At 47.2% G+C, this 26,655-nt stretch overlaps 1 protein-coding gene across 3 annotated transcripts in view; it reads left to right on the forward strand.

The window, feature by feature from the left end:
- Positions 1-26,655, forward strand: part of CDH23 (cadherin related 23) — a 505,784-nt gene that overhangs the window by 471,358 nt on the left and 7,771 nt on the right. Inside the window, exons 47-59 of one of the 3 annotated variants that reach the window (XM_060201959.1) lie at positions 6,260-6,718; positions 11,421-11,537; positions 13,450-13,674; positions 14,437-14,606; positions 14,836-14,973; positions 16,410-16,529; positions 18,326-18,503; positions 18,644-18,855; positions 22,092-22,283; positions 22,561-22,674; positions 23,572-23,701; positions 23,810-24,061; positions 24,141-24,302. In XM_060201959.1, the coding sequence (XP_060057942.1) occupies positions 6,260-6,718; positions 11,421-11,537; positions 13,450-13,674; positions 14,437-14,606; positions 14,836-14,973; positions 16,410-16,529; positions 18,326-18,503; positions 18,644-18,855; positions 22,092-22,283; positions 22,561-22,674; positions 23,572-23,701; positions 23,810-24,061; positions 24,141-24,302 (2,469 nt within the window). Of the gene's footprint in view, positions 1-6,222; positions 6,719-11,420; positions 11,538-13,449; positions 13,675-14,436; positions 14,607-14,835; positions 14,974-16,409; positions 16,530-18,325; positions 18,504-18,643; positions 18,856-22,091; positions 22,284-22,560; positions 22,675-23,571; positions 23,702-23,809; positions 24,062-24,140; positions 24,303-26,655 lie in introns of those variants that run through there. The other 2 variants (XM_060201864.1, XM_060201917.1) reach the window with 2 other exon arrangements.

The following is a 26,655-nucleotide window of genomic DNA, read 5'->3' on the forward strand; positions in this document are numbered from 1 at the left end:
CAATGGCAACAGTAATAACCACAATGAGGCTACAACAACAAGGGCAACAAAAGGGGGAAAAAATGGCCTCCAAGAGTGGTGGATTCATGGTATAGGCACTGAGCCCAGCAATAACCCTGGAGGAAAAAAAAAAAAAAAGACTCTCGGGGCCAGGCAGTGGCACACCTGGTTAAGCACACGTGTTACAGTGCACAATGACCTAGGTTCAAACCCCCAGTCTCCACCTGCAAGGGAAAGCTTTGCGAGTGGTGAAACAGTGCTGCAGGTTTCTCTTTTTCTCTCTGTCCCCCCATCTCTCTCAGTTTCTGTCTGTCTCTATTCAATAAATAAAGATTTAAAAAAAAAAAAAAGAACTCAAAAGACTCAAGCCTGAGGCTTCAGGTCCCAGGTTCAGTCCCCAGTACCTTCATCTTAAGTGGTACTTCAACACGGGTTTAAGCCCAGAGAATATGAGTACAATACTCTGGACAAAGTTATCTGTGAATGCATACTAGTAAGTTAAGGGATATAATATTGCATGATAAAGGAAACAAACCAAAAATGAACCTCTCTGTTTAGTGTGAAAAACATCTCAAGGTTTAGTGTGACTTGCAAAAAAAACAAAGGTATCCAAACTGTCTCTTGGCCTATGTGAGAACTATGGTGCAGGGGTGTTGTTGGAGAACCACTGATTTTTTTGTAGGGGGAGCAAGCACCGGACTTTGGTGAAGGGTTCAGTGGCACACATGTCTCGTGTGTGAGATGGGTGTGGAATTATGATGTGAACTCTCACCTCACATCACATAGCTAAAAGATACCCCAAAACATTCTTTTTATATATATATATTTGTACTTTTTTTTTTAATTTCTTTATTGGGTAATTAACATTTTACATTCAACAGTAAATAAAATAGCTTGTACATGCATAACATTCCCCAGTTTCCCATATAACAATACAACCCCCACTAGGTCCTCTGTCATCCTTCTTGAATCTGTATTCTCCCCACCCAGCCACCCCAGAGTCTTTTACTTTGGTGCAATACACCAATTCCAGTTTAGGTTCTACTTGTGTTTTCTTTTCTGATCTTGTTTTTCAACTTCTGCCTGAGAGTGAGATCATCCCATATTCATCCTTCTGTTTCTGACTTATTTCACTTAACATGAATTTTCAAGGTCCATCCAAGTCACCATTTTTTATAGCTTAGTAGTATTCCATTATATATATATATATATATATATACCACAACTTGCTCAGCCACCCAAAAACATTCTAAGGAAAAATATTAAAAATAGAAAACATTAAAAATAGCAGAAGAGGGCAGGGGTAAATAACATAATGGTTATGCAAAGAGACTTTCATGCTTGAGACTCCAAAAGCCCCAGGTTCAATTCCCCCCCAACAATAAGCCAGAGCTGAGTAGTGTTCTAATAAATTTATTTATTTATTTATTTAGTTAGTTAGTTAGTTAGTTAGTTAGTTAGTTATAGCAGGAGAGAGCAGGGAAGATAGCATAATGGTGATGCAGAGAATCAGACCTGAGGCTCCAATATCCCAGGCTGAATTCCCGCATCACCATAAGTCAGAATGGATCAGTGATTTGGGAAGAAAAAAGAAGGAGAAGCATTTGCAGAATGATAGTCTTACTTTGAAATAAGAAGGTTGTCATCTAGAGAGGAACTTAAAGTGGAAAAAACACTAAATTTTGGTACATTCAAATTTAAACTTCTCTTTAAAGTTTTTTTTTTTTTAATTCTTTGCTGCCCAGATTCTAGTTAGGGCTCTGTGCCTGCACAATCCTGCATCTTCTGGCAGACTTTTTGTTTTGTGGTTTGTTTGTTTGTTTTGACAGAGTATGAGAAACAAATAAGGAGGGAGGATAAAACAGAAAGAGAAGGAGAGGGGCCGGGTGGTGATGCACCTGGTTGAGCACACATGTTACAGTGCTCAAGGACCCGGGTTCAAGCCCCTGGTCCCCACCTGCAAGGGGAAAACTTTGCGAGTAGTGAAGGAGGGCTGCAGGTGTCTCTCTCTGTCTCTCTCCTTTCCTATCACTCCCTTCCCTCAATTTCTGGCTGTCTCTATCCAATAAATAAATAAAGATTAAAAAAAAAAAAAGAAAGAGAGAGAAGGAGAGTCTCCACAGCACAGCTCCGCTGCTTGTGAAGCCTCCTCACCCAGGTGCTCCCGTATGGTGGCTGGGGGCTTGAACCCAGAGCCTCTCACATGGTAAAGTGTACAGTCAACTGGATGAGTCATGTCCTGGTCCTCTGGACTTCTTTCTATGAAACAATTATAACCAACACTAGAAGGCCAAAAAAAAAAAAAAAGAGGAGAAAAAGATTTGTCATAAGTTGTAATTATATACTTCATGTACATTGTTACAAAAATGGACAAAAGAGGCTGGCAAAAATGACTCACTTGGATAGTGTGTTGCCTTGCCATGTCCATGAGTGACCCAGGTTCAAGCACAGCCCCCGATGCATTGAAGGAATCTTTGATGCTGTGGGATCTCTCTCGCCCTCTTCCTTCCCCTCTCCCTCCCCATCTCCTTCCCCCACCCTGCCACCACCTTCTCTGCCTCTGTCTTTTAAAAAAAAAAAAAGTGCTAGGGCTAGTAAAATAGCTCACTTGGATAATGTATTGTTCTGCCATGAGTGTAACCCAGGTTCAAGCCCATTCCCCCTGTACTGAAGGAAGCTTCAGTGCTGTGGTCTCCTGCACTCCATTTTTCTGCCTCTGTTTCCCTGTCTATATTAAAAAAGAAAGTAAGAAATGGAGAAAGAAAAGGCAGAAACTGTTTAAAGAAGATATACTTTCAAATTTAATAATTTAAACCAATTTATTTAAAAGTATTCACTTTTATGAAAAATGAAAGCATATAAAATAAAAATAAAATACCATGTTCAACATAGTTGCTACCAGAGAAGTGTATAAAAGAGAGGTTAAAGACAGCTCACCTGGTAGAGTGAACTGTTTACCATGTTGGAGAACCTAGGTTCAAGCCCCCTGCACCACATGAGAACATCAGAGGAAGGTTCCATGTCTGTCTCGATATGAAACTGAAAGGGGAAAAAAATGTCCACTAAGAGTGGTGGAATCACACCGGTGTGAAGCAGTAGCACCAGACCAGAAAAATGTAGGAAAGGTAAATGCTGAGGGGCTGGTTGGTGGTGCAGACATCCCCATGCCGAGGGACCCGGGTTCAAGCCCAAGGTCCTAACCTGCAGTGGGAAAGCAACACATGTGATGGAGCTTTTTGCAGGCATCTCTCTCCTTCTTGTCTCCCCCCCCTTTCTGTCCCTATCAGGAAAAAAATTTTTTTGATTAAAAAAACCACCAGGGGCTGGGCAGTGGCACACCAGGTTAAACACAAGGATCCCAGTTCAAGCCTCTGGTTTCCCACCTGCAGGGGGATCACTTCACAAGTGGTAGAGCAAGTCTGCAGGTGTCTATCATTCTCTCTCCCTTTCTATCTTCCCCATCTCTCTCAGTTTCTCTCTGTCCTATCCAACAACAACAAGAAAATGGAAAGAAAGAAAAAAGTAAGACACCAGGAGCAGTGGATTCATAGTGCAGTCATTGAGTCCCAGTGATAATCCTGGAGGCAAAAAAAAAAAAAAAAAGAAAAAGAAAGAAAAGAAAAGAAAAAGGGTAGGGATAAATAGCATAATGGTTATGCAAAGAAACTCTCATGCCTGAGGCTCCAAAGTCCCAGGTTCAATCCCCTGCGCCAGCATAAGCCAGAGTTGAGCAGTGTTGTGGTAAACAAACGAGAAAGAGAGAGAGAGAGAGAGAGAGAAAGGAGAGAAATTTGGGGTGGGGAGAGAGAAAAGGAGGGTAAATGCTGGTAAAACTGGTGAGAAGTGGTTTTGGTGAACCACCAGCAGTGATATTATCTTGGTCTGATGTGTTTTCTTTTTTTTTATATACTAGCATTTTAATTTACTACAAAAAATGTAAATTATATACATGACATGCCATGGTACAAAATACAGATAAATGCATGAACAGGAAAGTCACATAATGCAAATCCTGGACAATGATTTCACTTCAAACAGTTTAATACAAAACAGAATGGAGTGATAGCTAATAAATTATTGAAGTCTGAGAGATTTAGATAAATATATCAATCACTAAGCATTTTATAGATTTCACTGTAAAAATAGTGTAATTTCAATGAAAATACTACAAGTGACATGATTTGATACAGCAGACAATTTAAAGGAAATGCAGAGCTCCAGTCCCTTGGCTGTGGAAGGCTCTAGATTTCCATCAGAGGTGTGGAGGGGAGAGAAGGCAAACCTTCAGCCTCCATTTCTAAGAGGGAGTAAAAATGCTTGCAGTCACAAATGTGAGGAATTTACAGGCATGAATGTCCAACAACCTGCTATTGTTTGATCTCCTGATAGGCTGTACTTGCTTGCTGCCAAGTTGAAAGTCACCACAGCCAAAGCATCACCTTGGTGCCCTGGTAGCTGAATGCCTCATCATGAGTCCAACTTTCTTTTCTTCCTGAGACCACCTGCAAGTCTCTGATTGTGTCACAGGCCTGTGGGTCTTCTGACTGAGGAACAGCAGGCTGGCTTGTGCTCCCAGAGTTGAATGCCATGGTGCTGTTGAGGGGAATCCATTATGTGCCATCTTCTGCAAGCCCTGGCACCTCAGCTTCAAGGTTCTGGGGGGCGGCGGGGGGAGAAGGTCTCTTGTAGTCCAGGAGAGCTTGCTTGGAGGTTCTGTCAGGCAAGCGCAGGTACTCATAGACAGTCAAAGGAAGGCAGATTTGCTTCTAATTGGGAAAGGTCATCCTCTTTAACCAAACAAGTATCTTCAGAGAGATGCACATGGAGTAGTGAGGGTGATGGGGGACCTGCTTAGCCAGCCAGAGGAGCCAAATGAACCCTGGTCAGCAATAGTGTTTGAGACGTCATGACCTGGTTGCCCTCACATCCTTGGAATTCTCAGAGAGGTACTGCTCTCCTCTGCCATCCTGGGTGGGCTCTGTGAACAGGCCACAGGCAGGAGCCAGCCCTCTGCGGGGATGGCATAGGCTGCCTGGGAGGCCATGGCATAGCAGCTGTGCACCAGGGTCCACAGGGGAGCCCGCAGCTGGGCCAGCATGCCCTGGGACTCCTGAGGCAACTATGTCAGCATCTCATAGGTGGCTTCTGACATGAAGCGCAATGAAGACACCAGGATTTGTCTCAGGGGAGGTGGATGGGAGGCTGCTGGCCTGAGGGTTTGGGACCTCTGCCTGTGTCCAGTCAACCTTCTGTTGCGTGTGCAGGGGCTCGATCTGGGATATCTGTGGCTCTCGTGGCCACCATCTGGAATCTTTCTTTTTCTTGTATTTGAGGAGTATTCATTGTGTCCTTCTGCTGGAGAGGTCCCTGTTGCTTTGGGGGTGAAATTCCAGGAGCGGTTTCTCTTTTTGGGACTCTGTTCATCACAGCTGCTTTCTGAATCTGACAGCCAAGTTCAGACTGTCTGTGCCTTTCTGCTCCTTCTCTGGAGAATTCTCCTTCTCTTTCTTGGATTCAGACCATTTTTCATCCTTTGCTTTCTCCTCCACATCTGAGCATTTTTCCTCACAGGAGGGCTGCAGGCACAGATACTCCTCAGAGGGAGTTTGGTTGTTTGGATTCTTGGAATGCAGGTCTTGAGTTCTGGATTCCATCTTGAAGGTCTGTGTTGTAGAGCCAGATGTTGTAGTGCGCGGGCCGCGGAGAAGAGAGAGAGAGGGTCCGGAGCGAAGAGGAAACACAAATCTTTATTCACGCTGGCACCTCAGAGTTGGGTGCTAGAGAAGCAGGTTGGGCCACGTGGAGGTAGCGAAAATGGCCGCCTCACGCAGTAACCTTTCCTGCGTCTGAATACTGGAGTGAAGCGCTGGCAAGAGAACAAGGTGCGGAAAACGAAGGGTTTTTATAGGAGTAGCTTTCACGAGAATGGGAGGGGGGAGGAGTAACCAGAGCACTCCAGGATAGGATGATAACTCTCGTGAGAATGGGAGGGGGGAGGAGTAACCAGAGCACTCCAGATATCGCGGGGATATAGACAATGTCCTGAGGGCACAACATGGCTGAACAGGCACTCCGAGAATGTCCCAACTCTCCAGGGAACTAGCAGTAACCTGAGGGGACAACATGGCAGATGTGACTGCATCGGCACAATTTCCCAGCAGGTCTGAAAAGACCCTCTCTGTGGCTGAATTAGGTGAAAAAATATGATGTGTTTTCAAGGGGCTACTGTCCTCAGTTTCCCCCCTCACCACCCCCACAGGATTTTCGGTCCTTCAGGTGACAGCCACCGACGAGGACAGCGGCCTCAATGGGGAACTGATCTACCGAATAGAAGCAGGAGCTCAGGACCGCTTCCTCATCCACCCAGTCACTGGAGTCATCCGTGTTGGCAATGTCACCATTGACAGGGAGGAGCAGGACTCCTACAGGCTCACAGTCATAGCCACCGACCGGGGAACTGTCCCTCTCTCGGGCACAGCCATCATCACCATCCTCATCAATGACATCAATGACTGCCGCCCTGAGTTCCTCAATCCCATCCAGACGGTGAGCGTGCTGGAATCAGCAGAGCCTGGCACTGTCATTGTCAACGTCACTGCCATCGACCGGGACCTCAACCCAAAGCTGGAGTATCACATCATTGGCATCATGGCCAAGGACGACACTGACCGCTTGGTGCCGGACCAGGAAGATGCTTTTGCTGTGAATATCAACACAGGTACAGGGCCTGCTCCCTTCCTGCCCCACTCCTGTCTCCTGTCTCCTGCCCCAGTCTCCTCCTCCCTTCTCTCCTAGTCTCTCCCTCTCTGCTCCTCCCCTGCCCTCCCTCTGCTGCTTCACTTCCCACCTTCTATTCCCTATGGATACCAGATGCTCTCCTAGCTCTGTTCCCTCTCTCCCCTTGTTTCTTCCCTCTCCTCTTTCTCCGACTTTTTCAACCATCTGCCTCTCTCCTTTCTGATTTTCTCACTCTACCAGTGTTGCATGAGAGTGTCTATGTCACCCCATCCTTGTCAGCATTGTACTTGTGCAGGAAAATGGTACTGTATTGTAATATGCATTTCTTTAATAGCTAGGTATTTGGATGCTTTCTCCCTATGCATACTGACTATTAAATCATCCATAAGTTACAAACATACCCCGAATGATTTTCTTAACGTTGTCAGAAAAGAGAGAGAGAGAGAGAGAACTGTAGATAATCATTCACGACTTATCCAACTTATTATGATTTTTGTGGTTTTACCATCATCCCAAATGTTTCGTATTTTGCTTCCCTGGGAAGTTGGTGTGTCTGCATAACTTGGGGTGGGGGGTGATAATTGGAACCTTATTTTTTTTTTAATTTTCTTTTTCCTTTCCTTTTCCTTTTTTTGGCCACCATGGTTATCGCTGGAGCTTAGTGCTGACACTGTTCCTGGCAGCCATTTTTTTCCTTTTGTTCTTTTCCTAATTTTTATTTGATAGGACAGAAAGAGATTGAGAGAGGACAGGGAAGTAGGAGGGAGACACCTGCAGACCTGCTTCACCTATTGTGAAGCAGAACCCCCTGTAGGTGGGTGGGGAGTGAGGGCTCGAACCTAGGTTCCTGTGCTTGGTAATATGTGTGCTTAACTCGGTGTGCCACCATCTGGTCCCTGGAACCTTACTTTTTTTTTTGTACTTATTTATGTATTTACTTATTTATTCCCTTTTGTTGCCCTTGTTGTTTTATTGTTGTAGTTATTATTGTTGTTATTGATGTCGACATCTGCTCCTCCCCTCTCCATTTCTCTCTGTAGTTGTTGTTGTCGGATAGGACAGAGAGAAATAGAGAGGGGAGGAACAGACAGAGAGGGGGAGAGAAAGATAGACACCTGCAGACCTGCTTCACTGCTTGTGAAGTGACTCCCCTTGCAGGTGGGGAGCCAGGGGCTTGAACCAGGATCCTTACGCCAGTCCTTGCACTTTGCACCACTTACACTTAACCCACCACGCTACCACCCAACTCCCGGAACATTACTACTTATATGGTCCAGAGGAGTGATGAACTAGCATGGCTGTGACAAATGACTGTAAATCATTGGTATTCAGAAAAATGCATCATAGAACAGCAATAAGAAATCAGTTTTCCATAAATGATTACAGATAATGCTGGACAATGATGAGTATTAGTGGCATTATGGGGATATCGGAACCTCCAGACAGCACTGCCAGTTTAGACCAGCTGCGCCACCAGGACAGCAAACTAGGGCAAAGTAGATCTAACACTCATCTCCCAGAAATTCTGCTCCAGGGTATGAGCCCAAGAAAGTTCTCTGATCAGTAATGAGATTATCTTAGGATGTTTACTATAATGGCATTGGTAAGAGGAGGAGTTGGAGATCACGTAGGCATCCCTCCCTTGAAGGCAGGAGAGTAAAACATGATAGTAGATCTCCTTGGGTTACCAGGCAGCAAAAAGAAACAATGGATTCAAAGCACTCACTGTGTGGCTGGGAAGATAGCTCAACTGGCAGAGTGAAGGACTCTTATGCCCAAGGCTCTTGGTTTGAGACCAGGTGTTGCATGTGCTGGAGTGGTGCTCTGGCTTCTCTCTCACTTTCAGTGTGAGACTGTGTGAAACAAATAAAGATAACACCTTTTAAAAAAATCACACACTTTAGGGGCCGGGTTGTGGTGCATCTAGTTAAGTGCGCCATGTTACAATGCACAAGGACCCGGGTTTGAGCCCCTGGTCCCCACCTGCACAGGGAAAACTTCACGAATGGTGAAAGAGTATTGCAGGTGTCTCTCTGTGTCTCTCCCTCTCTCTCTCCCCTACCCCTCTTGATTTCTGGCTGTCTCTGTCCCAGAAATAAATAAAGATAAAATTTATTTTATTTTTTCATTTATTTTTTTTACATTTTATTTTATTTATAAAAAGGAAACACTGACAAAACCATAGAATTAGAGGGGTACAACTCCACACAATTCCCACCATCAGAAGTTCGTATCCCATCCCCTCCCTTGATAGCTTTCCTATTCTTTAACCCTCTGGGAGTATGGACCCAAGGTCATTGTGGGATGCAGAAGGTGGAAGGTCTGGCTTCTGTAATTGCTTCCCCAATGAACATGGGCGTTGACAGGTCAATCCCTACTCCCAGCCTGTCTCTCTCTTTCCCTAGTGGGGTGGGGTTCTGGGGAATCGGAGCTCCAAGACACATTGGTGGGGCTGTCTGTCCAGGGAAATCTGTTTGGCATCATGTTCACTCTCTTAAAATGTTTTTTAAAAAATCATACACTTTAGAAAAAAGTTATAAACTGCATAGCTTGCATAAATGAACTGAAAAGAGTAAGAAGTAGATCAGGGTAGTTTATAACAAGCTCCATTTGCATAAATGTAGAATACTTATAAAATTTTCAGGAACACTTTCAAGCAGACATTCATTTAAATGCACTACAATGGTTGCCTAAGAAGAGAAAAGGGTAGAGGAATAAAAGGCAATACATACATACACAAAACAAGAACAGTGTTGATGATCATAGCATGCAGTGAACCAAAGAGCAAGATTAATTCAATCTGCATCTAAAGTCTAAAGGAAAAAAATTAAAAGAAGAGAAAAACCACGAAGTTATATAGGTTGGCGACATCCCTGGCCAGTTCCTGGGACACTGACTGGTGAGCTCCATGGAGAGCAGCCCTCTGTCCTCACCCATCTTTATGCTCTACTTTAGTCTCTACCACTTTTCTCTTCTTCCTCCCTCCAACTGACTTTCTTCTCTCTGTTTTTCTTTCCAGTGTCTCCTCTGCCACTCTTCCACACAACCTTCTCACCTCCTGGGCTCACCTTTCCCCCAGTTTCTTCTGGAAACCCCTCTCCTCGCTGCCCCCCCCCCCCCCGTTCCTATCTAACTGGACTCCTCAAATTGCTCCTCTGGCTTCCCTCCCTTCTGCTTCCCTCCACCCCCCTTGCTGCCCTCACTCTTCCCTTCCAAAGAGCTCACCTTGGTCAGCTGGGAGTCCACCCCTCACCCCTGCCTTGCTCTGCACCCTGAACTAACTAATGTTAACTTTCTTCTCTCTTCCTCACGGCTGGCAGGCCCACAGGTTTGAGCTCTGTTTCTCTGTCACTTCCCACCTCATCTCTTCTCTGCTTCACCCCATTACCCACCCGCCTCCATATCCACCACACCCCCACCACCCTTCCTGTCTGTGGGGCCCAGGCCCAGGCCGTGGCCCAGCCTTTGCAGACTGAATGCAGCCACCCTCTCCCCATCCTCGCTCCCCAGCCTGGGGGACAGGGAGCGAGAGTAGGAAGAGGAGGAGGAGGAGGCGGCCCAGGGTAAGTGACCACCCACAGCTGGGGACCTGAGGAGAAACAAACCCAGCAGGGGAATCTGGCAAGGGGAAAGGGAGTCCCAGAGAGACCTCAGTGCCTGAGAGGGAGCTGGAAAGAGGTTCCAACTGAGCCAGGTCTGAGAAAAACCACCCCAAACCCAAGACTCTAGTGGGTTCCTCTGTGATTCAGAGGCAGGTGGGGTCTCCGGGAGGCATAAGTGTGAGGAAAGGACACAGTTCAAGCCAGTACTAATGTAGCACACAGGGCTGGTGTCCCTTTCCCATCACCACCTACTGTCATGGCCCACTTAACTGGGGTGGAAGGGTAGGCCTGACTCCTCAGTCTATTCCCTCATTGTCTCCTCCAGAGAAGCCCCTGAATTACTTAGCTCTCCTGACTGTTCTTGGACTGTTCTATGGACTTGATGTCTATAGAATACAAGCATATTTTAAATACACAGGTAGCATAAAATTTACAACCGGAATCATTCCAGTTGTGCAGCTCAGTAGTTTTCAGTATATTCACTTAACTGTGGAATGCAAGCATTTTTAAAGAAGCAATTACATACTCCCTTCTACATGCCAAGCTATATTTATATGACATGCCCTTTTCAAATGTAAACCCATGTCATTATTATAATGTTTTAAATTTTCATTTTATTTATTATTGTATAGTGACAGAAATTGAGAGGGGAAAGGGAGAGGGAGAGAGACACCTGCAGTCCTACTTTACCACTCATGAAGCTTTCCCTCTGCAGGTGGGGCTGGGGGCTTGAACCCAGGTCCTTGTGCATTGTAATGTATGCACTTAACCAGGTGTGCCACCACCTTGCCCCTATTATGATGATCTTCAAAATAGCCCTGTGTAGTAGGTGTTGTAATCCTACTGATAAGAATATGCAGGTGCAGAGAGGTTAAAATTCCCCCCAAGGTCACCTGCCTAGTAAGTGGGCTTGCAGGTGACTGTGGTCCCATCCCAGTCAAAGATGAAGCCAGCTGTTTCCATTAGGAGCCACTGCCCTCCACGGGGGTGGGGTGGGGGGATTGACTGAGAGCACCCCTGGGAGGCCCACATTTTAAGGGGGCTCCTGTTGGTCTGAACCAGGCCTCATCTGCTCTACAGGGTCTGTCATCGTGAAATCTCCCCTGAATCGGGAGCTGGTTGCCACCTACGAGGTCACTCTTTCTGTGATTGACAATGCCAGTGACCTACCAGACCGTTCTGTCAGCGTGCCAAATGGTAAGGCTTCCTCCCTTCAGTCATGATCCATTGGTACTCAGAGCCGATAAGGGCAGGAGGGCATAGGCACAGGCACTGGTGGGGCTCCAGGGAGGGAAGGAGCAGCAAGGCCAGCTGCACTGGCTCTAGTAGGGGAGCAAAAGGTGGCACCTCCCGGGAGCCTCAGGGTGGCTGTGTGTTCCAGCTGTCAGAGATGCAGTAGCCCAGAATTGTGTGTGATCTTGAACCCCAAGGCTCACACTGGAGAGGAGATGTGGTAGAGGCTGGAATGGTCTTGATAAAAGGAAGATTTAAGAGGAGTTTTAGAAGTGCAGCCTGGGAGGTGGCTAAAGTGTTGAACCTAAAAGCATGAAGTGCCTAAAATAATAATAGTTAAAAATTGAAAAAAAATAATAAACATTAAAATAAAACACATGAAATTCCAAATTTAAACCTTGGCATCACATGTGCCAGAGTGATTCTCTGGTTATCTCCTTCTATTTCTCATGTTAACAAATAAGTTCTTTTTTGTTTACTTCTTATTTTTTGGTAAAGACAAAAAGTCAGCGAGAGAGAATATGAGACCACAGCACCAAAGCTTCCTTCAAAACTGTGGGGTCTGGGCTCAAACCTAGGTTTGAGTGTGCACATGGTAAAGTAGCACGCTAATCAAGTGAGCTACTTCACTGACTGCAGTAAATGTTTTTTGTTTGTTTTGGTTTGGTTTTTTTTTTACCAAAGCACTGGTTCACCTCTGGCTTATGATGGTGCAGGGGACTGAACCTGGGACTTTGGAGACTCAGGTATGAGAGTCTCTTTGCATAACCATTATTCTATCTACCCCCTGCCTGTAAATGGTTTTAAAAATAAAAAAAACATTTATTTAAAAGGAGAGAGCCCATAAGAGCATAAACCATAAGTGTGCTGTTGAGAGAGAAAGAGAGCAAGAAAGAGAGACTTATAGGCTGGGGAAGTAACTCAGAGATAGAGCACAAGGCTTGCAAACATGAGGTTCTAAATTCACTCCCCAGTATTGCATATGCCAGAGTGATATACTTTCTCTCTCTAATCAATATTTATTTACAGAGAGAGACATTTACATGTTTACAGAGAGAGAGAGTGAGTGAGAGAGGGAGGGGGGCTTGGCTTAGAATCCTATTGCCAGATCTGGTAATACGGCTGTGGCCTGAATGTGAAACAGGAACTTCAGTTCTAATAGGAAGCCATGGGGTCAGCACAAGGGGAAGAAAGAGCAAGGGTTGACATGAGGCCACAAACACCACAATGGGGGGCTCAGGTACCATGGCAGAAAGGAGAGGGCCACCAGTGCTGTGTTCTGCAGCTGTGGCATTTGGAAGGTTAGGAGGAAGAGGACCAGAACAATCGAGGTCTCTTGAGTGGCTTCCACCCTAAGGAGAGAGGGGGCCGCTGTTGAGATGGTTGTGGCAGATATGGGCTGCTGCTTATCTTTGCACCCAGAGGCCCACATTTTCAGAATGTGGGAAGGGCAGATGTAGTCATCTCTTAGATATCCCAAGCTCAGAGGCCAGAGGGACAAGGTTGGTTAGACAGAAATGATGACTCGGATGGAAGGTTGAATCGAGGGAAAGGTCTTACAGATGTTGGTCCTTCTATCACATTGAACAGGTTGGGCCTGCTCACACAGGGAAGGCCAGTGGCTCCACCAGGATCACCCAGCAAATGGGTGGAACAAACCTTCTTTCCCTCCTGGAAGAGTGAGCAACCAGTGTAGAAGGGAGAATCAGACCATTGCCCATGGGTTGGGTCAAGCTTGGGGAAGTCCTGGGATCACTGGGTGTGGGGTGGGTGGGGAGGGCTGCTCTTCTCTCTGAGCTCCACTGAGACATAGGAAGGCTTGATCAGCCACACAGGTGTCCCCTAACTTCATGCTCACCCCCTGCCTCTCCTGCAGCCAAGCTGACAGTAAATATCTTGGATGTCAATGACAATACACCCCAGTTTAAGCCCTTTGGGATCACCTACTACACAGAGAGGATCCTGGAGGGAGCCACCCGCGGCACCACACTCATTGCTGTGGCAGCCGTGGACCCCGACAAAGGCCTCAATGGGCTGATCACCTACACCCTGCTGGACCTGATGCCTCCAGGCTATGTCCAACTGGAAGACTCCTCAGCAGGTAGGTGGCCTGGGGGACTGTGTTTGTGCACGATTGGCTTACAACAGTGACCATGGCCACTCCACATCCTCCAGCTGGACCCTCACCATGGTCTCTTACTGAATTGGGCCAGATCCATTATGGCGAACATTCCTATCACCCCCAGACACCCACACTAGGGAAGGGCGAGAGTGCCTAGTCCTAGGTCAGAAACCCCCCTTTGAGGTCTGCTGAAAATCTGATGTATTCCAACACCATCCCAACCCCTCTCACACTTTCTGTGAGTATCACTTACAGAGCAAGATGACCAAGAGAAGGTACTGGTCTTGTTGGTGTTCATTCCTTTGTCTTGTGAAAGGTTTTTTCACCCTCGGGGCTGGACGCTGGTACATACAGTGGCACGCACACATTGCCATATTCAAGGATGTGGTTCTAACCCCTAGTCCCCACCTGCCGGAAGGAAGCTTCATGAGCAGTGAAGCAATGCTGCAAGTCTCTCTTTCTCCCTCTCTCTCTCTCTCCCTCTCTCCCTCTCTCCCTCTCTCCCTCCCTCCTACTCTCTCTTCCCCTCCCTCTCTCTCTCTCACTCTACATCTCCCTATCTCCCTCTCCCTTGTCAAATTCTCTCTATCCCATCAAAATAAATAAATATTTTTTAAAACATGAAGTTATTTCACCCTTAAAGTAAGAACTGGGGACCACCCTTGCTCCTCGGAATGCTGATTCCTTCTCTTTATGCTTTGGAGAACTTACATGAGTAAAATGGGTGCTTCTGTGTCTCAGGGAAGGTCATTGCCAACCGGACAGTGGACTATGAGGAGGTGCACTGGCTCAACTTCACTGTGAGGGCCTCGGACAATGGGTCACCACCCCGAGCCGCTGAGATCCCTGTCTACCTGGAGATTGTGGATATCAATGACAACAACCCCATCTTCGACCAGCCCTCCTATCAGGTGAACCCTTGTTAGTTAGGCCAGCAGCTGGATCTGGAATCTGTGCCCACTCTTTGGGAAGCTTTGGGCATCTTCCACTCCTACTCTGCCAGCCAATATGCTCAGTAGAAATGACCAGCCCAGGAATAGCTGGATACTCAGGATTCCCTGCATCAGTGAGTTCCTAGTGCAGACTGGAGTACTAATTCTCTCTTCCTCTCTCTCTCACTCTCTGCCCACTGGGCTCCAGGAAGCTGTCTTTGAGGATGTGCCTGTGGGCACTGTCATTCTGACAGTTACTGCTACTGATGCTGACTCAGGCAACTTTGCCCTTATTGAGTACAGCCTTGGGGACGGAGAGGGCAAGTTTTCCATCAACCCAACTACAGTAAGTACACAAGGGAGAACCTGGGAACTAGGAAGTGGGTAGGACCCAGGGTCAGAAGGGCCCGTGTTAAGAAGCCACCCAGAGTGATATAGTCATCCTCCTATTTCTGGGTGCTACCCGTGGGCATCTGTCGCTTCAGACTTTCTTTAGACAAGTCAGCAACTTCTGTTCTCAGAGCCCCAGACAGCCTGTAGCCTGCGGCCTTTCTTTCCCATAAGATATGAAAGGAAGTGGTCAGTATCTCTTAGAACTTAGCCCCTTATAGGACAAAGACTTCTAAAATGTGTTTCCACCAGACTAGAGAACTTGACTCAAACCATTGTGACTTATTTTGACTTATTTATAGCAAAGACAGGCAAAAGAAGCTTCTACAGCATCCATGACCCTATGCTCAGTCCTGGGTTGGGGAAGAACCCCCGTATGGCATGCTCCCTTCTGACTTGTGGGAGAGCAGAAACCCAAGAGAAGAGATGGGTGGTGACTTCAAACGTTGGGGCTGGGTGGTGGTGCACTTGATTAAGCACACACACTTCTTTGTGCAAGGACCTGGATTCAGAGTTCTGGTCCCCACCTGTAGGGGGGAAGCTTCAGGTCTCCGTCTCTCTCTCTCTCCTTCTCTCTCTCCCTTTTTCTCCCTCTCCCTCTTTATATCCCTTTCCTCTCAATTTCTTTCTCCTTCCAGTAAATAAATAAATTTTAAAATATTTTTTAAAAATAAATCTTACATGGTCTGGGAAATGGCATAATGGATAAAGTATTGGGCTCTCAAGAATGAAGGCCTGAGTTCGATCCCTGACAGCACATGTACCAGAGTGATGTCTGGTTCTCTCTCTCTCTCTTTCTCTCCCCTATCCCTCTCATTAATAAATAAATGAAATATTTAATAAATAAATCTTACCCTATGTCAATAAATATACTATAAACCATTAATCCCCCCAAATAAAATAATTAAAAAGTTGTAACTAACAAAAAATAAATAAATCTTAAAAAATAAAATAACTTTTTAAAAAATATCCTACATATTGGCTCAAAGCTGCTGTCTTCAATAAAGGGAGAGAATCATGTGACCTGGGAGTGTTTGGTTAGGCATGTCCTCCCCTGATCACTGGGCTGGGACTGGCCTTTCTTCCCACTGCCTCTCCCTACCCACATCCCCCTTCCTTCTCATCAGGGGTCTTTCTGCCTGACATGAACAATAAGACATAATCCTAGCCTGACACTATGAACAGCAAATATTTATGGGTTACTTATGTACCTGGTCAGGTAGTGAGCTCCAGTTTGGGATATTTTTCCCATCTCCAGGTGGATTTGGGGTAATGAAGACATGGGGAACCACTAGCTTGACAGCTTTCTGAGGGCAAAGTCTGTTGTCCCTTCTCTTCAGTACTGTGTCACCAGAGCCCAGACCAGTGTCTGGCTTCATCCTCCCTTACTAGGGTGACATCTATGTGCTGTCCTCTTTGGACCGGGAGAAGAAGGACCACTATATCCTGACTGCCTTGGCCAAAGACAACCCTGGAGATGTAGCCAGCAACCGTCGAGAAAATTCTGTACAGGTGAGAGTTGTGACATTAGCCAAGGACACCGGGTACTGGGGTTGTGGAGGCATCAGTCTCTGCGGAGAATGGCCCCTGCAGAGTGGGGCAGGGCCCCATTACAATGGCTGTGACTTGGGAAGACAGGATCTTTGGGAGAATTCTCTTGTGCCAAACCCCTACAATGACAGCTAAATATCTGGGTATAACCAAGTAAAGCCTGAAACCACCTACCCCATCCCACCCCAATATAACCTGTGTCTGTCACAGTGTCCCATTGACTTCATGGTATTCCATTGAAGGCAACAGTTTAGCAATAAAATAAAACTATACCCCGGCTCCCCACCTGCAGGGGGGTCGCTTCACAGGCGGTGAAGCAGGTCTGCAGGTGTCTATCTTTCTCTCCCCCCCTCTGTCTTCCCCTCCTCTCTCCATTTCTCTCTGTCCTATCCAACAACAAACGACATCAACAATGGCAATAATGATAGCCACAGTGAGGCTACAACAACAAGGGCAACAAAAGGGGGAAAAAATGGCCTCCAGGAGCGGTGGATTCATGGTGCAGGCACCGAGCCCAGCAATAACCCTGGAGGAAAGAAAAAAAATAAATAAAATAAAACTATAAAGCAATTACTTTATTTATGTCTCTTAAAGGACATTAGTAAGGGATCAAATTCACAGCACATTCCCATTTCAGTTCTCGGCTACACAGTTGTTCTGAGGCCAGTGTCCCTCCTTCTAAGATCTCTCTCCCCACTTCCATCCATAGCCCTGTGGCTCCAGACTCTGTTTTCTATTTCTCTGCCCTTCCTTATGCCTTCTCCAGTGCCTTTTAAAAATATATATATATATATGTGTGTGTGTGTGTGTATATATATATATGTCCAATTCTTTCAGCTCTCCTTCATAACAACTTAATCAACAAGTAAAAACTTTTGGGCCAGCGAAAAAACTCACTTGCACAGTATGCTTGCTTTGCCACGTTCAAACCTGTCCCCCCACTACGCTGAAGGAAGCTTTGATGCTGGGATCTCTTTCACTCTCAAAAGTCTTCTAACTTTCTTATTCTCTGTTTCTGTCTAAAAGAGAAAGAGAAAGGAAGGAAGGAAAAAAGGGAGAAAGGAAGACAAAAACAGAAAGAAAGAAAGAAAGAAAGAAAGAAAGAAAGAAAGAAAGAAAGAAAGAGAGGAAGGAAGGAAGGAAGGAAGGAAGGAAGGAAGGAAGGAAGGAAGAAAAGAAAAGAAATCTCTTGAAGGGTGGTGGGAAAATGAGGAAAATGAGAAACTGGTTGAGGAAAGACAAGATTTCTCTTGCAGGTGGAGGGGAAGAGGTAGAAGCACTTGCATCCTGTCCCTGCCATATAGGTCTTTGCTGTGTTGGTGAAAACACAGTATTTGGAGTCAGAAGATGACGGGTCATTTCCTGAACACAATGTAGTGGCCATGTAGCCTTTCTGACCCCAAACATTATACACACACAAACACTCCTCCACACTCACTTGGACTGGAACCCTTCAGCCAGACCGTTGAACCTATGTTGAATATGCCTGGGTTGTGGGAGGGAACTACAGAACCACAACCAGGGACCTAACCCATGCAATGATGTTTTTCTCCTCTGCATTATGATAAGTCTCAGGGGTTAAATAAGTTGTTTGAGGTCAGACACTAACACGTTAAGGGACGGTGGACACCTGTCCCCACCTGCAGCCTCCCCTCCCCAGTATAGCTCCTGTATGAGTAACTTCTCATGTGGGGCAACTTGTGGGTCTCCTAAAGAAGCCCCCAGTAAGATTTGACCTTTGACCTCAACCCCCTCAGGTGGTGATTGAGGTGCTGGATGTCAACGACTGCCGACCTCAGTTCTCCAAGCCCCAGTTCAGCACGAGCGTGTATGAGAATGAGCCAGCAGGCACTTCAGTCATCACCATGATGGCTACTGACCAGGATGAGGGATCCAACGGGGAGCTGGTGTACTCACTGGAGGGTCCTGGAGCGGGTATGCAGCCTGCCTCCCACTACAGATGCTCTAGAGGGTGGGCAGGGCAGGCTGCTGTGTCCACAGCCCCAGGGGAGAAGGAGAGCTGGGAAGGATATCTCAGCCCCACTCGTGCTCTGATTTCTTGTCCCACCCGCCAGAAGCCTTCCACGTGGACATGGACTCAGGCCTGGTCACCACAAAGCGCCCGCTGCAGTCCTACGAGAGGTTCAACCTGACCGTGGTGGCCACAGATGGTGGGCAGCCCCCACTCTGGGGAACCACCATGCTCCTGGTAGAGGTCATCGATGTCAATGACAACCGCCCTGTCTTTGTGCGCCCACCCAATGGCACTATCCTCCACATCCGAGAGGTACCTCTACCCCAGGGACCTCCTGCTACCCACACCCCTACAGCCCCATATCCTGCCCACTTTATTTATTTTTTTTTTTCCTAGTGAGATATACAGAGAGAAAGATCAGAACACTACTCAGCTCTGGCTTATGGTGATGCTCGGGATGGACCCTGGTGTTATCACTGGGGTTCAGAGCCTATAAGACAAATCCTGGGGGCTTTTTTTTTTTTTTTTGCAGGACAGAGAGAAATAGCTAGAGAGGGGGAGAGAAAAAGTAGACATCTGCAGACCTGCTTCACTGTTCATGAAGCAGCTTCCCTGCAGGTGGGGAACGGGGGCTTGAAGCCAGATCCTTGTGTATGGTGATCTCTGTGCTTAACTGAGTGCACCACTGCCCAGTCCCTAATTTTTTTTCTTTAAAAAATGTTTGTTTGTGGGGAGTCAGTCGGTAGCGCAGCGGGTTAAGTGCATGTGGCACAGAGTGCAAGGACCGGCCCTTGGCTTCCCACTTGCAGGTGGTGAAGCAGGTCTGCAGGTGTCTATCTGTCTCTCCCCTCTCTGTCTTCCCCTCCTCTCTCCATTTCTCCCTGTCCTATAAAAAAATATAAATAAATAAATAAAATAAAAAATGTTTGTGGGGGCCGTGAGGTGGTGCCCCTGGTTAAGTTGCACACATTACAGCACTCAAGGACACAGGCTCAAGCCCCTAGTCCCCACCTGCAGAGAGGAAAACTTCACAAGTGATGAAGCAGGGTTGCAGGTGTCTCTTTATCTCTCTCCTTCTCTATCTCCCCTCTCAATTTCTCTCCGTCTCTATCCAATAATAAATAAATAAAATGTTTTTTTAATTTATAGAGACAGAGGGAAGGCGGGGATAGAGACTAGGAGAGCTGTCTGCAGCACTGCTTCACCAGTTCAAACCCCCCCCCACACACACACACACAGGTGAGGACAAGGGCTTGAACCTGGATCCTTGTGTATGGTAACATGTATACTCTGCCAGCTGTGCTACCACCTTGCCCTGATATCAACTTTTTTTTTCTTTTCATTCGATAGGACAGAGAAATTAAGAGGGGATAAGGAGATAGAGAGGAGAGAAAGATAGACACCTGCTTAACTGCTCTTGAAGCAAACTCCCTGAAAGTGGGAGGCAGGGGTTCAAACCCCTGTCCTTCCTTGTGCGTAGTACTATGTGCACTTAACCAGGTGCGCCACTGCCTGGCCCCCTCTTTTTTTATATTTATTTTTTATTTTTGCCTCCAGGGTTATCAGTGGGGCTTGGTGCCAGCACTACAAATCCACTGCTCCTGGTGGCCATTTTTCCCATTTTATTGGATAAGACAGAGAGAAATTGATAAAGGAGGGGAGGTAGAACAGTATAGAAAGACATAAACCTGTAGTCCTGTTTATCTACTTGTGAAGCGTCCCTCTGCAGCTAGAACATGGATCCTTGTGCTTAACCGGGTGCACCAACCAGCCCCATCTTTTTTTTTTCTTGAAATTTTTTAGTGATTTAAAATATTGTAAGATAATAGGGGTATAGTTGCACACAAGCTCCCACCACCAAAGTTCTGTGCCCCCACCTCCCAAGGGGTAATCGGTAACCACCATAGTCCTCCCTTCAAGCTCTCAGAGAGAGACTACTTTTTTTTTTTTCCAAGTTCATGTGTTTCAATTCTCTGTATTCTACATATGAGTGAAAGCATCCAGTAATTGGTTGTCTGTCACTTCCTTACTTACTTTGCTAAGCATAAATAATTATCTCCAGTTCCATCCATTTTGACTTGAAGGACACAATATCGCCTATTTTAAAAAATATTTATTTATTTTTCCTTTTGTTGCCTTTTTTTTATTCTTGTAGTTATTATTGTTGTCGTCGTTGTTGGATAGGACAGAGAGAAATGGAGAGAGGAGGGGAAGACAGAGAGGGGGAGAGAAAGACAGACACCTGCAGACCTGCTTCACAGCCTGTGAGGCGACGCCCCTGCAGGTGGGGAGCCGGGGGCTCGAACCGGGATCCTTGTGCCGTTCCTTGTGCTTTGTGCCACTGACGCTTAACCCACTGCGCTACCGCTTGACTCCCCCCACTCCATTTTTTCTTTTTTCAGTTTCCAGGTAGTACTCTACTCAGTCTGTGTCCCATAACTTCTCTATCCAGTCCTGTTGATGGCCATTTAGGCTGCTTCCACTCCATGGCTATTGTGAATAATGCTGCTATGAACATGAGGGTGCATATGTCCCTTTGAATTAGTGTGTTCATGTTTTAGATGAATGCCTGAGTAGTACTGCTGGATCATAAGGTAAAAACAGCTTTATTTGTTTAAAGACTCCAGAAGCCTGGTGGTGGTGCACCAGGTTAAGTGCTCACATTACAGTGCACAAGGACCCAGGATCAAGCCCCTGGTCCCCACCTGCAAGGGAGAAGCTTCATGAGTGGTGAAGCAGGTCTGCAGATGTCTCCCTCCCTCTCTGTCTCCCCCTCCCCTCTCAATTTCTCTCTGTCTCTACCCAATAATAAATAAATAAATTTTTTAAAAAAACAGACTTTCCCTGGGGCAAAGGGTAGGTAGCATAATGGTTATGCAAACAGATTCTCATGCCCGAGGCCCCAAAGTCCCAGGTTCAATCCCCCCACAACACCATAAACCAGAGCTGAACAGTGTTCTGGAAAAAAAAAAAGAAAGAAAGAAAGAAAGAAAGAAAGAAAGAAAGAAAGAAAGAAAAAGGGAAAAAAGACTCTCCGTGCTGTTTTCTATAGAAGTTGCACACACGTTTGCATTCCCATGGATGTTGCTTTTTAAGGATACTTAGTTTCTTGTAGAGAGCAAGACAACACGGGAACAAAGAGTGACCTGATTAACACTCATGTCTTCTAGCCCTCTGTATGCAATGGGTAGGAGGGATGGGGAAGCTTCTGGATGGGTCGCCACCTAAATCTGGAGCCTAGTGGCTTCCAGGCTGGACTGTCAGTGGGCAGTAGCCTCAGCTGGGATAGGTGAGGAGGTTTTTGTTTGTTTACTTGCTTGTTCGTTTTGTTACAAGGTTGTAAAATTACAATGTATAGTTCCATGCCACGCCCACCACCAAAATTCTGTAGGGTGAGGAGGTGTTCTAGGAAAGTCCAGACAAACAGGCACTTCCTAAGGGTGCTGGGAGGAGGAGAGGACACTGTGCTGGGGAAGGAGAAAGAACAAGAGCTCCAGCACTGAATTCTCTCAGATCCCCTGGAGCCTCCCTCCTCATGGTGCCCATAGGAAATCCCACTGCGGTCCAATGTGTACGAGGTCTATGCCACAGACAAGGACGAAGGCCTCAACGGGGCGGTGCGCTACAGCTTCCTGAAGACCGCAGGCAACAGGGACTGGGAGTCCTTCACCATAGACGCAGTCAGCGGCCTCATCCAGACCGCACAGCGCCTGGACCGGGAGACGCAGGCGGTGTACAGCGTAAGGGGCGGGGCCCGGCAGGGGGCGGGCTCTGGGCAGCCCTGGGTGGGCGGGGCCCGTTCGGGGGCGGGGCTCTGGGCAGCCCTGGGTGGGCGGGGCCCGTTCGGGGGCGGGGCTCTGGGCAGATCTGGGTAGGTGGGGCCAGGGAGGTACTAGCCTCTGGGCACTGGGCTACTTACCTGCCCCCATAGAATTCCTAGAAAGGTCAAGGCCTGAGCCCTAGAGAGTACTCACCTGGAATCCTCGCTCTCCTCTGACTGCCTTCCTCTGCTCCTAGCTCATACTGGTGGCCAGCGACCTCGGCCAGCCGGTGCCATACGAGACTATGCAACCGCTGCAGGTAGCCTTGGAGGACATCGATGACAATGAGCCTCTCTTCGTGAGACCTCCAGTGAGCTTACAGATCATCCCCTGAGCTGGTTACACACACGCACACACATTCCCCTGTGCACATTGTGCCTTGTACATATTTGACTGCACCTAGAAAATGCATGTTGCTCAATTTTTTTTAATTATCTTTATTTATGTATTGGATATAGACAGCCAGAAACTGAGACGAAGGGGGTGATAGGGAGAAAGAGACACCTGCAGCCCTGCTTCACCACTCGTGAAGCTTTCCCCCTGTAGGTGGGGACTGGGGGCTTGAACCCGGGTCCTCACATATTGTAGCATGTGCGCTCAACTATGTGTGCCACCACCCAGTCCCCTGCATGTAGTTCACAGAGAAACCATTGGTTAAGCAGCTATCACTTTAAAGCCCTGCCCAGTGGTCAGAAAAGCTGGTGTTCTCCTATGTGCATACAAACCCGAAAGCCAACTCTGCTTCATGAAGCAGGACCTAAGCTCCTCATGCGGACTCAGATGCTGACTTGGTGCTTTCACTTACTTATTTTCTTGTGTGCATTTGCAGATTCTGTCTTAGTAACATGTGCACTCAACCAGGTGCGCCACCACCTGACCCCAGATTCTGTCTTAGTAAAAGTGTGTGTGTGTGGGGGGGGTCCCTGGTGTAAAGCAGCTATTCAGGTGCTGGGGTATTTCAGAGAATGTGCAGTGCTTGCCCGTCACTATGGACAAAGTCATTGGTGATCCTTCCTAAGGGAAGAGTTGGGGTGTCCTGGGTCCACTCATTTTTTCCTCAAGGCTAGAGTATCCTACTCACCCCACAAGGGATAAGCAATGAACACCGTTAGCACCCATAAAGACATACTTAGAGCCTTCTGGCAGGAGATGGAGGCTGGGGTCTTCTCTTGGCCTCTCATGAGGTCATCTCTCTTCCCCTCTGCAGAAAGGCAGCCCCCAGTACCAGCTGCTGACAGTCCCTGAACACTCACCACGTGGCACCCTTGTGGGCAATGTGACAGGTGCAGTGGATGCTGACGAGGGCTCCAACGCCATCGTGTACTACTTCATTGCAGGTGGGGCTTGAGGGGCCTGGTGCCCTGCCTACTCTGGGGCTGGAGATGATCCTGTACTCCCCACCCCTGGCCCTGCCCCCTTCACCCTGTGCCATGTCCCACTCACAGCTGGCAATGAAGAGAAGAACTTCCACCTGCAGCCTGATGGGCGTCTACTGGTATTGCGTGACCTTGACCGAGAACTAGAATCCATCTTCTCCTTCATTGTCAAGGCCTCAAGCAATCACAGCTGGACACCGCCCCATGGACCCTCCACAGCCCTGGACTTGGTCTCTGACCTCAGCCTGCAGGAAGTGCGCGTGGTGCTAGAGGACATCAACGACCAGCCACCCCGTTTCACCAAGGCCGAATACACTGCAGGTACAAGGATCGGAGCCTGGGTGGGGGGGGTCTGGGTGGCCCCTGCTCTGCCACTTATACCTCCCCCCTTTTCCTGTAGGAGTAGCCACTGATGCCAAGATGGGCTCCGAGCTGATCCAAGTGCTGGCCCTCGATGCAGACATTGGCAACAATAGCCTCGTCTCCTACAGTATCCTGGCCATCCACTATTTCCGGGCCCTCGCCAATGACTCTGAAGATGTGGGCCAGGTCTTCACCATGGGTAGGGGCCTGGCCACACAGGAGTGGCCTCCAACCAAGACCTCTGTCACTGCACAGTCTGTAGTCTGAAGGAGATGGAGGAGGTCTGTGGGGCCCTGTCAGTCCCTCTACTCCTCTACTTTTCTTTCCACCCATCATTCAGCCACCCCTGTTTTCTCCATGTGTTAATCTTTTCATTCTCTGAAATAACTGACTGGCATGTTGTCCTTGCTTACATACTTCCTTCCTCTTCCTTCTTCGAATCTCATCTCATTCACCCATCATTCATCTGTTCGCGCATTTACCCATACATCTGTCTGTCTGTCCTTTGTTTCTCTTATCTACCCATCTGTTTAGCCATCTGGACATACATACACCCCATTCTCCTTTCTATATATCCACTATCTTTCTTTTCTTTCTCTCTCTCTCTCTTTTTTTTTTTTAACCAGAGCACTGTTCAGCTCTGGCTTATGGTGGTGTGGGCAATTGAACCTGAGACCTCAGAGCCACAGGCATGAGAATCTGTTTGCATAACCATTACGCTAGCTCCCCCACCCTCCACTATCTTTCTGTTTGTGCACCTCACCCCCGTCAGGCTCTCTGCCAGTCGCTGGGGAGCCAAGATTCACAGAGCACACGGGTACTCACAAGCATCAGGTTTGCTCGTGTAGTTACCTAGTGTGGAGGCAGGCTCAAGGTCAGATTCTAGAAGTTCTCCTGATAGATACCCCATGTCCTTGCTTCTAGTCCCCAAGCCCTTCCCTGCTCTTCTCTGTTTACAAGAGTCAGTCCAGACTCCTTGATCTGGCAGTCAGGACTCACCAGGTCCCTTCCAACTCCCTCTTTCCAGTCCCACAGACCCCCTAGTGTCTTTAACAAGAGTCCTTGTCCAGACAGTCCACACTGCAGTGCGCACTGTGTCCTTCAGCCTGCTCTAGCCCACCTTTCCCTGGGCCTTTGAGTCCTTGGCTTCACTTCCTGGAATAGCATATATATATAATCTGCTTTCTGACTGCTCTCAGCCTTGGGGGTGTAATTCACATGCCACCTCCTCTATCACACAACCTGACAACCATCTATGTGCCCTCTCTGATCTCCTTGTGTTTAAATACAGTAAAGCACAGAGAGGCTGAGTCCCTTGCTAAAGGTTACACAACTGAAAAGTCATCAGATTTTTTTTTTTCCCTTTTATTTGATAAGCCAAAAAGAAGTTGAGAGGGGAAGGAAAGACAGAGAAAGAGCCACCTATAGCACTGCTCACTGCTCATGAAGCTTCTCCCCTGCAGGCAGGGACGGGGCCTTAAATCCAGGCCCTTGTGCATGATAATGTGTGCACTCAACCAGGGACACCACTGCCTGGCCCTTCATTGGTTTGTTTGTTTGTTTATTTATTTTATGCTTCTAGGATTATTTCTGGGGCTCTGTGCTGGCACTACAAATTCACTGTTCATAACAGCCATTTTAAAAAATTATTGGATAGGACAGAGAGATTGAGAGAGAAGGGGGGGATAGAGAGGGAGAGAGAGAGACACCTGACGACCTACTTTCACCATCCCCCCTGGAGGTGAGGAGATGGGGGTCAAACCTGGATCCATGCCCAGGTCCGTGTACTTAGTACTATGTGCACTTAACTGGGTACACTACCATGCACCAACTCCCACTTTATTTTATTTTTAAAATTTTATTTATTTATTCATGAGGAAGATAGGTGGACAGAGGACCTAGTGGGGGTTGTATTGTTATATGGAAAACTGGGAAATGTTATGCATGTAGAAACTATTGCATTTACTGTCAAGTGTAAAACATTAGTTCCCCAATAAATAAATTATATAAAAGAAGAAAAGTAGAAGAAGATAGGAGGAGAGAGAGAAAGAACCAGACGTCACCCTGGTACATGTGCTGCTGGGGATTGAACTCAGGACCTCATGCTCGAGAGTGCAATGCTTTATGCACTGTGCCACCTCCCAAACCAACCGCTATTTTATTTTTTAAAAGATGTTATGGGAGAAGGAGGGAGAGTGTAAAAACCAGAGCACAGTGCCAGGATCAGGCCCTTACTCATGCAAGCCTTGTGCTCTCCTCTCCTCTTTGAGCTACCTCTGAGGCTTGGTGGTCAGTGGGGTGTGTGCACCACCACCCAGCCCCCCACAGGTTTTAAATACAAGGTTTTCTACCTCCTGAGAGAAGGATGTTATAGCTCCTCTAATCGTTTCCCTACTGTATCTGTGAATTCCTGAAGTGTGCTTATGATGAGACAGACAGACACAGGAGGGAAAAGTGAATTCAGAAGTTTTTCATACCACCCCAGCAGGGACCAGCAGTTACAAACTCATCATCCTTGGACCAACCAGTACAGTCCAAAGTTGTGGGTTTTT

The sequence above is a fragment of the Erinaceus europaeus genome, chromosome 1 (genome assembly GCF_950295315.1).
Source record: "Erinaceus europaeus chromosome 1, mEriEur2.1, whole genome shotgun sequence".
Taxonomy (NCBI): Eukaryota; Metazoa; Chordata; class Mammalia; order Eulipotyphla; family Erinaceidae; genus Erinaceus; species Erinaceus europaeus.